The sequence below is a fragment of the Canis lupus genome, chromosome 6 (assembly GCF_048164855.1).
Source record: "Canis lupus baileyi chromosome 6, mCanLup2.hap1, whole genome shotgun sequence".
NCBI lineage: Eukaryota > Metazoa > Chordata > Mammalia > Carnivora > Canidae > Canis > Canis lupus.
The window spans coordinates 74,532,761-74,546,127 of NC_132843.1; the positions used below are offsets into that span (position 1 = coordinate 74,532,761).

A 13,367-nucleotide genomic window follows, 5' to 3' on the forward strand; every position below is an offset into this window, starting at 1 on the left:
TTGTGTCCTTAGAGCCCGTCTCAACTTGAACCAGCCACGTTTCAGATGCTTGTGAGCACGTGAGCTAGTGGCTCTCACGTGGGACGCTGCAGGCTTAGTAAAAGTATTTCCTCTTTGCTCTGAATTCCCTCAGCTGTCTTGCTGTGCCTCTCGCAGAGTGTTCATCACTCGCTTGTCTTTTTATTGCCAGTCTGTTTGCAACGTGAAGTTGATGGCTGTATTTTAATGCTGCAGTTGTCTTCAACCTCACTCCCCTGAAGTGCCCAACACTGGCCTGTATGTGGGATGTGATCGATGAATACTGGTTGATGAATGAACATAGAAACACAAGAATTATCGGAAAGACAGAGAACCCACGGAACCATCTGGCTTTGAGGGTCTCCTCCCAGTCCCCGTGACATTTCTTGCCTCTGGTTTGTGCGTGGCTAGTAGATCTTGGAGGAGAGAATCGTTCAAGTTTTAGAACCGTGCCCCCCCCCCGCCCCAGAAGTTTCCTGTTTCACTTTGCTCTTCAACTCCATGCATTAAAAAAAAGAGAGAGAGAGAGAGAGAAATTCCCACCAGGAGGGCCCAGGAAACAGGAAAAATAGTTGTGCTATTGGTTTCATGTTTGGAGAAGAACAGGGTTCTCACTATCTCCGTGGCACTTGGCGTGAAAGTGGGCTTTGTTGCCGGAGACACTGCCCCCATTCAGGGCCGCCTTTCCCAGCTGCTGAGAGCCGGGCTGTGTTTTGACAGACGGGCCGAATGCAATGCAGACAGTTGTTTTAATTTCCAGCCAGATGCAGACATCACTCACACGGAGCCCGAAACCCAAGAAAGGAAGGCTGGGCCCTGGGCTGTGGTGCTCAGGCCTCAGAGGGTGGGTTTGAAGGGGAGCGGGCGGAAGCCCCCCACCCCGGGGCAGTGGGGTCACAGAGATCCTGGCAGGCTGAGAGTTCCAGGCCCAGGAGAGGCACACTTTCAGAAAGGTGCTCCTTGTAGGAATCAAAGGCCATGAGTCAGAGGTCAAGGGTTGCTTCTTAAAGCAATGTGATGAGGCCAGTAGCTGGTGGCAATGGCTGGATGGTCTCTTTCATTTATTTATTTATTTTAAAGATTGATTGATTGATTGGTTGATTGATTGGATAGAGAGAGAGAGAGCACATGCAAGAGCCAGAGTGGGTGGAGCAGAGGGACAGGGAGAGGGAGCATCTTAAGCAGGCTTCACGCCCAGCACGGAGCCCTATGTGAGGCTCCATCTCAGGACCCTGAAGTCATGACCTGGACCAAAATCAAGAGTCAGATGCTTAACCAACGGAGCCACTCTGGTGCCCCTATATGGTCTCTTTCAACTGTACCAAGTCATTCAGGACAAAAATTGTGAACAGTCTCAGGGAGGAGTTAGGTAAACTGGGAAGTAGAATCGCAAAGGCCAGAATGTGAAGGACAAGTACAGCCTCCCTCTGAGGGCAGAAATCCCTCTGCCAGCCTTCCACATACCTGTCACCTTGACTCTGCTTATGCATCCCCGTGATGGGAGTTCCTTGCAGAAGCGAGTGCTACTGGACAACCTAGACCTTCCCAGGTTGGGCTTTCCTGAAACTTGGCGCCCATGAGTCCTGCTGTGGCCGTACTGCTTCCCTTCAAACGTTGGAAAACCAGGATGCCTGGGTGGCTCAGCGATTGAGTGTCTGCCTTCAGTTCAGGGCGTGATTCTGGGGTCCTGGGATCGAGTGCCACATCGGGCTCCCTGCAGGGAGCCTGCTTCTCCCTCTGCCTGTGTCTCTGCCTCTCTCTGTGTCTCTCATAAATAAATAAAATCTTTAAAAAAATAATAAACGTTGGAAAATCACCTCAAGACTCATCTTCTCAGACCTCAGTAAACATCCTAGATCCCTCAGCTGGACCTCAGCTGTTGCATCTGGATCCCGCCCCATCCTGACCACTCTTCCAGAAAGGACCTCTGGTTGAACGACACCACTCCTGGAGCAGAGACCCGAGCTGGGCACTCCCCACTGTGGGCTGGCCTCTCTCCACCCTCATACCCTATTTATGCAGCTCATGAGCAAATTAGCCCCTTGGCTAATATCTCATCCTGTCGGGCCATACTGGACATGGCTTCAACTCACATCCTCAGGTCTAGTATGTGGGCGCTACTTCAGACTAACCTCCACTGATATACCAACTTCTTAAACTGAATTGCAAGATTTTGCTATTATCCTGCTTGCATTTCATGTTTTTGTTATTAGAAGGTTAGGACTGTTTAAAGCTGATCATGGGGCAGCCCGGGTGGCTCAGCGGTTTAGCATCGCCTTCAGCCCAGGGCGTGATCCTGGAGACCCGGGATCGAGTCCCACGTCGGGCTCCCTGCATGGAGCCTGCTTCTCCCTCTGCCTGTGTCTCTGCCTCTCTCTCTCTCTCTCTCTGTCTCTCATGAATAAATAAACAAAATATTTAAAAAAAAAAAAAAGCTGATCATGGCCGCTCCCTTACTGGAGAGCTTTGTAATATGAATATTAGGTGTTAGGATATGGTAAGGAGGAGCACCCAACAGAAAAAGGAAGCCTCCTGAGGCTGGTGCACATGACCTTTCTTGGTCTGGCCCCTGAGTATGTCCCCTGACATCTCACGATGCCCCGGCCAGGCCACACCCTTGCGTTACGCTGAACTTGTCCATGATACTCCTGCTCGTGACATCGGTCAGCATGCAGCGCCCTTACGGGTCTCTGCCCGGCCCGCTCCTGCCCTCGCTGACTCACACTTACCCCAGTAGCCCCTGCCCCCTACAAGTTGGGGGGCCCCTCCTGGAAGGGCCCCTCCTGGAAGTCACACCCGTCCCATGCGAGGAGCTCTGGCTTTGCAGTCACCAACTCCCCCTGGACTCTGAGCTCTGCAGGGCAGGGCTCTGTGTCCTGACGGCTGGTATTTCTGTGTCACATAGCACCGGAGCCTCCTTATGGTGACATCTGATAAACATTTGCTAGAGAAGCGTGTTAAACTTCTCCCAAGCCTCTCAGGAGGATGCTGTGAAAGTGTCTCCAGCAGATCCTTTGTCCATCTGCCAGAGGCCAAACACCATGGGGCTGGCCCCTGGGGGGTGTTTGCACTTGAGTTCACACAACCAGTGGGTGGGGGACCTCTACACCCTGCCAAAGGAGAACCCATCCCCAGCCCGGCAAATGGTTTTGCAGCCCAGCAGCCTCCTGCCCCGACCAGTGGCAGTGCCTGACATAGCAAATGGAAGACTTCAATCTTCTGATCTTCTTACCTGGCCTGAGTACCACACACTGGGCAGGTGGAGGTGTCAGGTCCAGGCAGGCCCACCTCAGGGCCCTGCGGGACCCCACGGGGAATGGACGGGAGCTTGCTGGGGCTGCACGCTTGGGGTAGGGGGCAGGGACTCGATCTGTAAAATCCCACTTTCCCCAGCAGCTCATCTCTGTGGATGTTCCCATTTAGCCAGACTTTTCAAAGGATGGGAGATTTACTAGAAAAATTGAATACAGACATCAGAGAATGGGATAATTGGATCCAGGTGGTATGTTTGGTTGGCTGTAAAGAGACTGTGCCATATGATGAATATTATTTGATAGGAAAAGTTTCTCCTTCTCTCCCTTTTTAAATGTTTTCTGTGCCTGTGAGGGGCAGGATGTCTCAGCCCAAGCCCAGCTGAAAGCCCTTCAGAGACAAGTCGGTGGCACTCAATAGGCTTTCCACAGAGTTTTAACCATTTTCAGCACTTAGCAGGAGCCTGGCCAGCTCTTGCAAGGGCGTGGTGGGCAGAAAGAGACAGGAAGGAGGCACCTGGGTGGCTCAGCGGTTGAGCATCTGCCTTTGGCTCAGGGCATGATCTCAGGGTCCTGGGATCGAGTCCTGCAGTCCCCGCAGGGGGCCTGCTTCTCCCTCTGCCTGAGTCTCTGCCTCTCTCTGTGTGTCTCTCATGAATGAATAAATAAAATCTTTAAAAAAAAAAAAAAAGAGAGAGAGACAGACAGACAGGAAGATTGGTTTCTGCCCCTGGTGAAGGCAAGAAGCAGCCCTGGGCCTGCCACCCCCAGAAACACATTCCCCTTAGCTGTACCCTCCTTGCACCAGGCAAACAGATGAGAGCATAAGGGAGGCCACTGATCCCCCCTGCCCCCCGCAGTGTCACCTCTTTAGGGGTGGGGACAGGGCAAGTGTGGGTGGGTGTAGGTGAGTCTGAACCCGCATCACCCAGTCGTCACTCCCTGATATAACCACACTCTCTTTCATCTTTCCGCTAGATCACCAGGGTCCCCGTGGAATCCTGCGAACAGTACACGACCTGTGGGGAATGTCTGAGCTCGGGGGACCCTCACTGTGGCTGGTGCGCCCTACACAACATGTAAGTTGGGGATCCTTCGGGAAAAGGGCTCAGAATGCAGATGGCCAGGTGCTTTCCTGGGAGTGTTGATGAGGATGTGACTGTGGTTTCCAGGGAGAGGAATTTCCAGTAATTCTAATCCAGGTTGGAGAACAGGAAGAGAGGCCACACGGGTTGGAGGGTCCTTCTTTTCCAGAGTAATGCCCTTGCCTCTCATCTCACTTCCAAATTCTGCCCTCCAGGCTGCTCTGAAGTCTGCACCTTGTCGACGCTGGGGAGGGTAGCGGTTCCAGAAGAACTCACGGGGGAAGCTGTAGAAGCTCTAGGGTTTCCCCAGAACCTCCTCAGTGCCTCCTGCCGCCGGCGTGCAGAGGGCAGTGTGCTGGGGTCGGGGCCTGGGGGGTCTGGACTCCAGTGAACTGCTGTGTGACCCCGGCTGGTCCACGGAGGACTTTGGGCCTCCATTTCCCCAGTGCTGAATAGGGATGATGCCTGCCTGGCAGGTAAACTGTGAGGATTAAATGAAATAATAAATGTTTTCAAAATAAGGAAGCTCAGAATAGGCTGTACCAATCAAAATAATTATTATGAACTCTGAACCTTTGGGAGGACCCTTCTGGCCTCATTAATTCATGATTTCAAGAAGTCTGCATCTCCCTCTAACTAGCCTCACACCCCTATTCAGATACATCCTGGCCCGTTGAATACCAGCTCAATAGAAATGCAAAATCACACTTAAACTTCCTAATTCGAAGGGCCCCAGAGGGAGAGAAGAGGGTGAAAACCCGAAAGGCAAGAGCTGGCTAGGAGTCCTGTTCCCCAATGGAGTTGGAAGCTCCGTGGCTCCCTGCCAGCCAGCAAAGCATCTCCATGAAATGTGCCGGGTTTGGGGTGGAGGCGGAGGCGGAGGGCCAGAGTTCAGGGTCCTGCACAATAGCTCTTGGCTTCCAGCCTCTGCAGCAGGTGTTGCGAGGGCTATGGAGGGAGGGGGGCAAGCAAGCGCCTCACAGATGCAAAATCCGGACTGGATTTGAGCCCACAAAGAAATCCTGGGTTCCCTGCTTGGGTTCGGAGGTTAAGAGGCTCAAGAAGTTTGGCCAAAAATGCTCTTGCTAGAACCCAGGCGACGGGTCGCCACTTAGGTCAGGCAAGTGGTACAGATGCCAGCGCCCCAGGAACGGCAAAGGTGGCTGACGCTGTGCTTCCCCTCAGTGCGGCCGACCAGCGGGCCAGCTGAATCTCTGTCAAGGGGATTTCTTCCTCCAGGGAAGCTGACAGCTGCCCCCGCTCTGTGCAAAGTGTCCTAGGCTACGTGCCCTCTCATTGTGCAGTGGGCATGCCAGCCACACCGCCCACTCCCTGCGCCCTAGCCTGCCCTCCCGGCTTCTGTGCCAGTGGCTCTTCCTGCAGGTGGCACATGCCACTCCGACATGGGGGATTGCCATTAATTCAACAGCAAGGACAACCGTGTCCCCCAGCTCCTGCTTGAGCCTGCTCATCTGTCTCAGGGGTGGCCCCACACCACCCCTGTCATCTTCTTGTCCGGGTGGCTGTGGCTTCTAGAATGACTGAGCCACATCAGGACAGTCTCCAATCTCCTCCATCCTCGGACCCCCTTCCCCGTGGCAGAGAATCTCTCCCATCTACGGGGCACACCTCTGCTTCCAGCCACCCTGCCTGTCTGCCGAGAACACGCGTAGGTTTCTGTCTCTACTCAGAGCTTTCTCCTCTTGGGTCTTTCTCGTGGTCACCAGCCGTCCCACGGTGCCCTCCCACCTGCCACCAGTGGCCTGCCTCAGGAACGGGAGGGAGCTGGGGGGGGCCCACCTCCAGCTCCCTGGACTCTAATGGAGCCAGAGGCTGAGGGAGATTGTAGGAGAGGCTCTGGGTCCGGGGGGATTTGAAACCTTCCTGTCTCTTCTGCATGCCTTGCTCTTGCAAGTGTGTTATTGTCTCCAAGGCTATTTATCTCTGTTAGGGCTGTTGCCATAAATAGTATGATAAAAAAGAGCCATTTCAGTGAGTCAATGAGATAAAGGCTCCAGTCAAGAGCTCACTTTAGAGCTATCTTAAGGATTCACTTAAACCTCAATAATTCTTTTCTTTGACAGCATTCATATTTAGATCCATTATGTGCCTGGAAAGGAAGAGGGGAGGGCCCTGGTGGGTGGGGGGGGGGCATGAGGGTGGGGGGAGTTGGGGTGGGAATCACTGCCTGCTTGTGGCATCTTGTGGTTTGTCGGGGGCTATTCGGTCTGGAAAAGCCCCAGCCCTGGAGTGTGCTCCCCTGTGACGTAGGTGGCAACCAGACGCTACACCATGCCCACCTGCCACCCTGGGCTGAGATGAAGCTGTCGGGAGACGAGGCCACACAGCTTGCAGACGCAGGCAGCCCCGGCTGCGACTCCTGGTCTGCCTCTCTGTCTCCAGGCATTATTTCACACTGCAAATATTTATTTAAAATATACCATGTGACAGGTAGATATCTCAATGAATAAAACATGGTCCCTGCCTTCAGAGAGCCATTAGTCCAGCCACAAGATCGCATGCACACTGACCCACACATTTTGGGGGTGTGGAATAATAACATGAATGGTCTTCATCATTAATATTTTTATTCTAAGGGCTAAAAAGCCATTTTCTTTTTTAAAAAATCTATGTTAGAGAGAGAGCATGCAAGAGAGAGCAAGCAAGCAACGGGGAGGGATGGAGGGGGAGTCTCAGCGGGGAGCCCCACCCAGGCCTCCATCCCATGACCCTGAGATCAAGACCTGAGTCGAAATCAAGAGTCGGACCTTCAACTGACTGAGCCACCCAGGAGCCCCTAAAATGCCATTTAGGTACTTAATTTTAATCCTTACACCAGCCCTAGGAGGTAGGGTATTATCACTATCTTCACCATTTTAGGCTTGAGGAAACTGAGGCATGGACAGATTAAGTTGCTTGCCCAGGGGGACACAGTACGAAGTCAATCGCAGGGGGTGTGGGGAGTACCCAGGCCCTCTGGCTCCAGGGCTCATATTCTGCAAGTCTTGTGTGCTGCTCCTCACATTCTCCAAACTTCCCACCCTTGCTCCACGAATGTCCTATAAAGATGCTGCCTATCAGGAGCTATTCTCTTGGTCTAAACCGTATGTCTCATACTGAGGGTTAATCCCACCTCCTCTTAGTCTCTGTGTAACTGTGATCAGGACCATCTGGGAGTCACCCAAGCCCTCTGGGGTAAGTGAAAAGTGTCATGAGAAGACAAGCCACGAGCCTCAGAGCAGCAAACCCCTCTTAAAAACCCCCAGGGGACAGTGAAGATGGGTCTCAGAGGCCTGACCCCTTGTGAATCTGTGTCTGCGGCAGGTGCTCCCGCAGGGACAAGTGCCAGCGGGCCTGGGAACCTAATCGATTTGCCGCCAGCATCAGCCAGTGCATGAGCCTCGAGGTGCATCCCAGCAGCATCTCCGTGTCTGAGCACAGCCGGCGGGTAAGAAACTCCTCCAGGGGGCTGGGGCTGGGGCTGGGGCTGGGAACGCGTGTTCCTTGAACACGTGTATCTGTCGCTGGCTCACACTTGAAATGCTCCAAGGAAACGGTGTTTGTAGACAATGAAAGCCTACGGTAGCTCCTATGGTAAAGGGCACAGTCATTCTCCGCACTCCTTGCAAACTCATTACCCATTGATCTGTTTTGTAAATCTAGATTCTGCATTTAGTAACAAACCTCTACAACGTAGTGCAGTCCGACTCTAAATAACACATTCTCGGCTGTGTGCTGTATTTACATGCCTCCACTCCATGCAGTTTTTCACAGAGACCTAGAGTTGCCTGTGTGTGTGTGTGTGTGTGTGTGTGTGTGTGTGTGTGTGTGAGAGAGAGAGAGAGACAGAGACAGAGACAGAGAGAGACACATAGAGGAGAGACAGATGCCGAGAGACTGAGACATAAGTTACAGTCAGTGTGTACTTAAAGAGAATATTAAAGAGAATAAAATAGCCCTTAACCACCTGTCGAGGTACAACCTCAAATATTTCATGTCCTTAGGCCCTGCGTGATTATTTCATTCTGAAGGTTTTATGAGCATTTACGGATGTTAATTAGTTAATGAACCTTCCAAGATTTTGGTTCATTCATCCCCACCAGGAGGCTCTGATTCCCATGGAGCTGAGGGAACAAACAGGGGAGTTTGTACCTAAGTCTCTTGGCCCCATGGAAACGAAACTGGGGCAGAGATTCAGCAGCAAACAAATGTTTGGAGAGGCGAGGTGACGCTCATTGTGAGTGAGAAGCCACTGCAAATAAATACAGCCAGGTGTTGGTAGGAAGACAAAGGGAGACCTACCTACAGTGCGGTTCCCAACTTGGAGGCTCCGGTGGGGGGGTTATGGGGAGGGAGGGTATTGTCACCACCATGAACCCTTATGGTCACTCCCGGTTGCTCCAGGAAGCCAGTCGCATTTTTTGCCTATTGTGTCAGATTTCACTTAGATGTTCTATTGTGGTAATTGAGAACAAACTCATTTCGGGGGCGGCGGCTGTGGTATTTTTACCATTCAAAGGAGGGTATGCAAACCTGAAAAGGCTGGAAGGCACTGGCCTAGATCAGTGGAACCCATCGGCAGCAGCAGACATCATCCGAGCTGCTGGTGTCCACATTCCTTGCTTTCTCTGATCCCCACAGTTCCTTGTGAAGCCACTGTCCTACTGGAAGGGAGCTGTCAGCCAGCAGAGCACCTGCTGGGCGTTGGGGGGACAGAGAGGCAGAACCTCTAGGACACTCACCATCCTGATAAGCAGCCCCGGAATCCTAGCCAGAGGGAGGAGCTAGCTGTCTTCCACCAACCTAGTAAGCCTCCAGATTGGAAAACCAGTGTTAAGGCTTGATTGCAAAAGGGCTCAGCTCATGACATGCTTTCCATTGTCATGGTTTTTCAGGTCAGAATGATGAGGGCCTGAGATGGATTTGGGTACCTGTCCCTCTAGTGCCCCTCACCCAGTCCTTTCTGACGCTGGACAAGACTGAAAAAGAAATGAACAGTGATATTAATAAAGACCATTGACTGCACTACCCATGTCCTCCTGTAGAGATGAGGTTGGGGGAGATTGGTCAGCAAGCAGGCCACAGCAGGGCCAGGCCGGAGCTCAGGTCTCCTGAGCCCCTAGGACTCTTCCTATGGCCTCATCTCTTTGCTCCACCCACAGCTCAGCTTGGTTGTGAGCGATGCTCCTGACCTGTCTGTGGGCATCTCCTGTGCCTTTGGGAACCTGACGGAGGTGGAGGGACAGGTGTCTGGGAGCCAGGTCATCTGCATCTCACCAGGGCCCAAGGATGTCCCTGTCATCCCTCTGGATCAAGGTAAGAAGTGCGTGCCATGACGGTCACATGCCAGGGGCTGCCCTACCAGAGTGGTCAAGAGTAGAGGATCACAGGGGAAGAGGTGGCGAGCACTAGCACAAAAGTTGCCTGACCAAGCCTTCATATCGCAGACCCTAACATGGGCTTATATAACTTATTTGAGTTTGAAGGCTAATTATCATGCTCCAAAGCAAAATTCAGAAAGAAGGAAATCCCTTGCTCCCATTTGGGCTAAGTCTGCACAGCGCGCAGAGTTTCTCCAGACTTCCCTTCCCTTCTAGGGATGGCAGTGGCTCCAGCCAGTGATTTTCAGTGGGCTTCTCCCCATGGAACCTGGGGGCTTGAGGGGTTCTGGCCTAATATTTCTGAAAGTCCTTCAGTAACTGAAGATGCCTGACCAAAGCAAGGGTTTCTTTGGGATGTGATTCATTCTGTTTCCCCTAAGAGGGGGCTTGAGGGCGTCTGGGTCTCAGTGACGGGTGTCTCAACAGGACCAGAGGGACCTTCTTGGGAAGAGATGACCCAGGCAGCATTTATCTACCATCTGTGCCCCAAGAGAGCCCTGGAGTGGCTTAATGGATGGTCCACTGAGTCCCCAGGATGTTACCCTCTCCTTTTTTTCTCCCCAGACTGGTTTGGGCTGGAGCTGCAGCTGAGATCCAAGGAGACAGGGAAGATATTTGTCAGCACCGAGTTCAAGTTCTACAACTGCAGTGCCCACCAACTGTAAGCACTCACCGGGCGCAAGTCTCGCATCAGGGCTGGATGTGGGTGTGGGGGTTCTCTGAGCTCCAGCCGTATTGGTTTCACCTCCCAGTCTCTTCATAAATATTCCTTCTCAGTTCTGTTCAGTTTATTCAGTATTTTCAATGGAATGGCATTCACTCTCCACAGCCTCTGATCCCATCCAGACTCCCCAGCAACCCTACCCACAATGCTCAGGCTAAGGCAGTAAAAAGAAAGCATGAAGTGAAGACAAAGGTCATGGCCCCATGACCATAAGAAAAGTTTTCTCCATTTTAGATGAAGTGGTGGCTTTGGATGTAGAGGTTGACAGTGAAAGGAGTTTAGATACATCCTCCACAGCCAAGTGGAGAAGGACTCAGAGGTAAGAGGCAGCTCTGCACACAGCTACCCGCAGAAGGGGACATGATATAAGGGCCCCAGGCTGGGAGGGCGAAAGGAGACTTTAACTCCACTGTGGTCCAGACACAGCCTATGACTTTGCAAAGAGGAGGGGGAAACCAGACCAAAGCAGCAGCCTCCAGAGGGACTTGAGTAGAGCCCAGCTGACCACACCCTTCATCCCCAGCAGTGGAGCACTTACCAGTGGTACCCACAGCTATGAGATTCTACAGCTGTGCAGGAGGAGAGACCATATTTAGCTTCTGCCTATCTTCTCTGGAAGAGAAACTGAGAGTCCTTCCATACAAACTGGGAACTCACAGACTGCCTGGTTGAGAAAGAGAGAAACGAGTCTCTTTAATAGGGCCACATAAAGGCCACTGGACCAGTGGCCATGGACATTGCACCAGGACAGAGCTCAAGTGACAACTCCACATCAGAGGGAGCAACAATTGGAAATAGTCTATGGATCTGTTTCCCATTATTTCCATTTCCCAGGACAGGGGTAATCTGAAGTCTGTATAGCTCCAAGACATCACATCTGTGCAGTCCAGGCTGTGGACAAGATGGGCTCAGCAATCCATGTGAGGAGATGGTCTGTTTGCAGCTATACTCAAAAGGAATCTTTAGCTATTAAAATGAGAGACAAATGAGCCAGTCCTCCTAAGTCTCCCCTTCTCTGATCTTGATTTTTATGACAGGAATCAGCTGCTGGAATTCTAGGCTCTCCACAGTAGTTAAGGAAGGAGACACAGCTGAACCCCATTGCGACAAGTCAGTAGATAAGCTGGGAAAGACGGGACAAGTGGTAAAAATCGCCTGGGGCGTGGACAGGGCAGTAAGTGCAGGAGCAGAAATAAACAAAATTGCCCACTAACCAGTGCGTCCCAATCCCAGCTAACCCAATTAGGAGCAATGCAAGCATCTTGGAGAAAGAAACCGCCAACCTCCTTCTCAAACTCCAGCACAGTGGTGATGGAATTCATTGTTGGTGAGAGCATCCTCATCTCCGTGGCAGTTCAGTGTGATGTCACCACTTTGCATTGCTATAGCAACAGAAATGCAGTCACAGGCAGCAAGTTTTAGCCAAAAAAAAAAAAAAAAAAAAAAGGCGGGTCTCCTTGACAGCAAAGGTTCCATTTTATTGCCAAACACTATCTTACCCTTCTCTACACCTGGCATTCACAGCAAAAAGTCACAGAATCAAGTTCTATCCCCCTGCTTTTAGTATGGTAAACTGAGGCCCACAGGGAATAAGCGCTACAGTGAAGGTCACAAAATTAGCCGGTGGAAGAGCCAGGCTTAGAACCCCATCTCATCATTCTTAGTCCATTTTCATTGTTTTACTTGCTGAATCCTAAGATGTTAGCGAGAACCAGTCAGTGTGGCCTAAGCTCAGAGACAAAACAACTTTGGATAGATCTGGAAGGGGATAAAACTGATCAGCACAGGGAAGAGGAGGCGTAGATGGGCTACTGCACCCAAAACACAGCAGCGTATTAGGGGGTCACCCCTGGATGGAGACTCATCCACCCAAATGTAAAGGGAGTGACCACCAGATGGCGCCAGATTGCAGACCCAGCGGTGTCCCCTCCAGGTTGGTCTAGTTGTCAAAACCTAGATTTGTGGAGCTGGCAAGGAGCAGAAAGACCAACCCCACCTACAAAACCCAACTCCATCATAATGGTCTGGCCATACCCAGCCCCCAGGTGAAGCGGTTACGGCTACCCTGGCGAGAAATGCGGGAGCCACACACCTACGGCTACCTATGCCTGGCTACTTGGAGAGAAGACAAAATTACCATATTGTGAACAACCCCAAAGCCCAGAAATGCAGGTGATTGAACCAGCGGTTGACACTCAAATGTGACTTAAGAGCTTGAAATAACGGGCAATTTAAGCACTTGAAAATAACACTCACATTTAACATTGTACCTTTCAAAACCATTTCCTACACATTATCTTGTTTGATGCTAAACAGCCCTGTGGAGCAGACGGGAAAGTTTTATTACAGACGGAATGAGGAACTTGCAATGCAGAAAGCAAGTGACTTCCTCAAGGTGACCCCAGTGGCAGTGGCGAGACGGGACTGCTTGTCTGCCCAATTTCTATCCCTGTACTTGTCCGTCTTCTAAGTGCCTTAGGAGCTATTCTTCTTGTAAGTGGTGGGATGCTGGTAAATGTTTAACCATCAGCGATCGAGAAAGAAAAATAAAAACCCAGTATGTAGCATTTGCCGATTTCTTTGGTGTAAATACTCTATCCATGGCTGATTTCAAGCTATGAACGCGAAGCCAACCGCTTGCAAAATTCCTGAAAATGTAAATGATCAGCGCCCATGAGCTGATGCAGGCCAGCTCTAGCTCACCGCCACTTTATAAGTTATATTATTTCCACTTCAGACTTTTTGTTTGTTTGTTTGTTTGGAGTTTTCTGGTCCTATGAACATCTTCAAAGAAGAACCCAGAGTTCTCAATGCTGGGGGACGCCCCACGAATGAACCCTCCTGAGGGAGGGACTAGGATAACAGACTGCCACCATGACACATGGGCTACCTGGCACCCTTACCTTCC

At 51.4% G+C, this 13,367-nt stretch overlaps 1 protein-coding gene and 1 long non-coding RNA gene across 11 annotated transcripts in view; one reads left to right on the forward strand and one right to left on the reverse strand.

Annotated features, from left to right (window-relative positions):
• The window catches only part of PLXNA2 (plexin A2), a 206,308-nt gene that overhangs the window by 128,771 nt on the left and 64,170 nt on the right, over positions 1-13,367 (forward strand). For both annotated transcript variants that reach the window (XM_072831217.1, XM_072831216.1), the window contains exons 5-8: positions 4,248-4,348; positions 7,679-7,802; positions 9,517-9,670; positions 10,300-10,396. In XM_072831217.1, the coding sequence (XP_072687318.1) occupies positions 4,248-4,348; positions 7,679-7,802; positions 9,517-9,670; positions 10,300-10,396 (476 nt within the window). The remainder of the gene's footprint in view (positions 1-4,247; positions 4,349-7,678; positions 7,803-9,516; positions 9,671-10,299; positions 10,397-13,367) is intronic.
• On the reverse strand, positions 6,926-13,279 carry LOC140635918 (uncharacterized). Of its 9 annotated transcripts, XR_012033267.1 has the most exons (4): positions 11,674-13,246; positions 8,888-11,123; positions 8,507-8,606; positions 6,926-7,943 (listed from the first exon to the last, which is right to left on the reverse strand). It is a non-coding gene; the product is annotated as an uncharacterized lncRNA (long non-coding RNA). The 9 variants fall into 9 exon arrangements; XR_012033263.1 differs by having other exon boundaries at positions 8,507-11,123; XR_012033264.1 differs by having other exon boundaries at positions 6,926-9,048; positions 9,158-11,123; positions 11,674-13,245.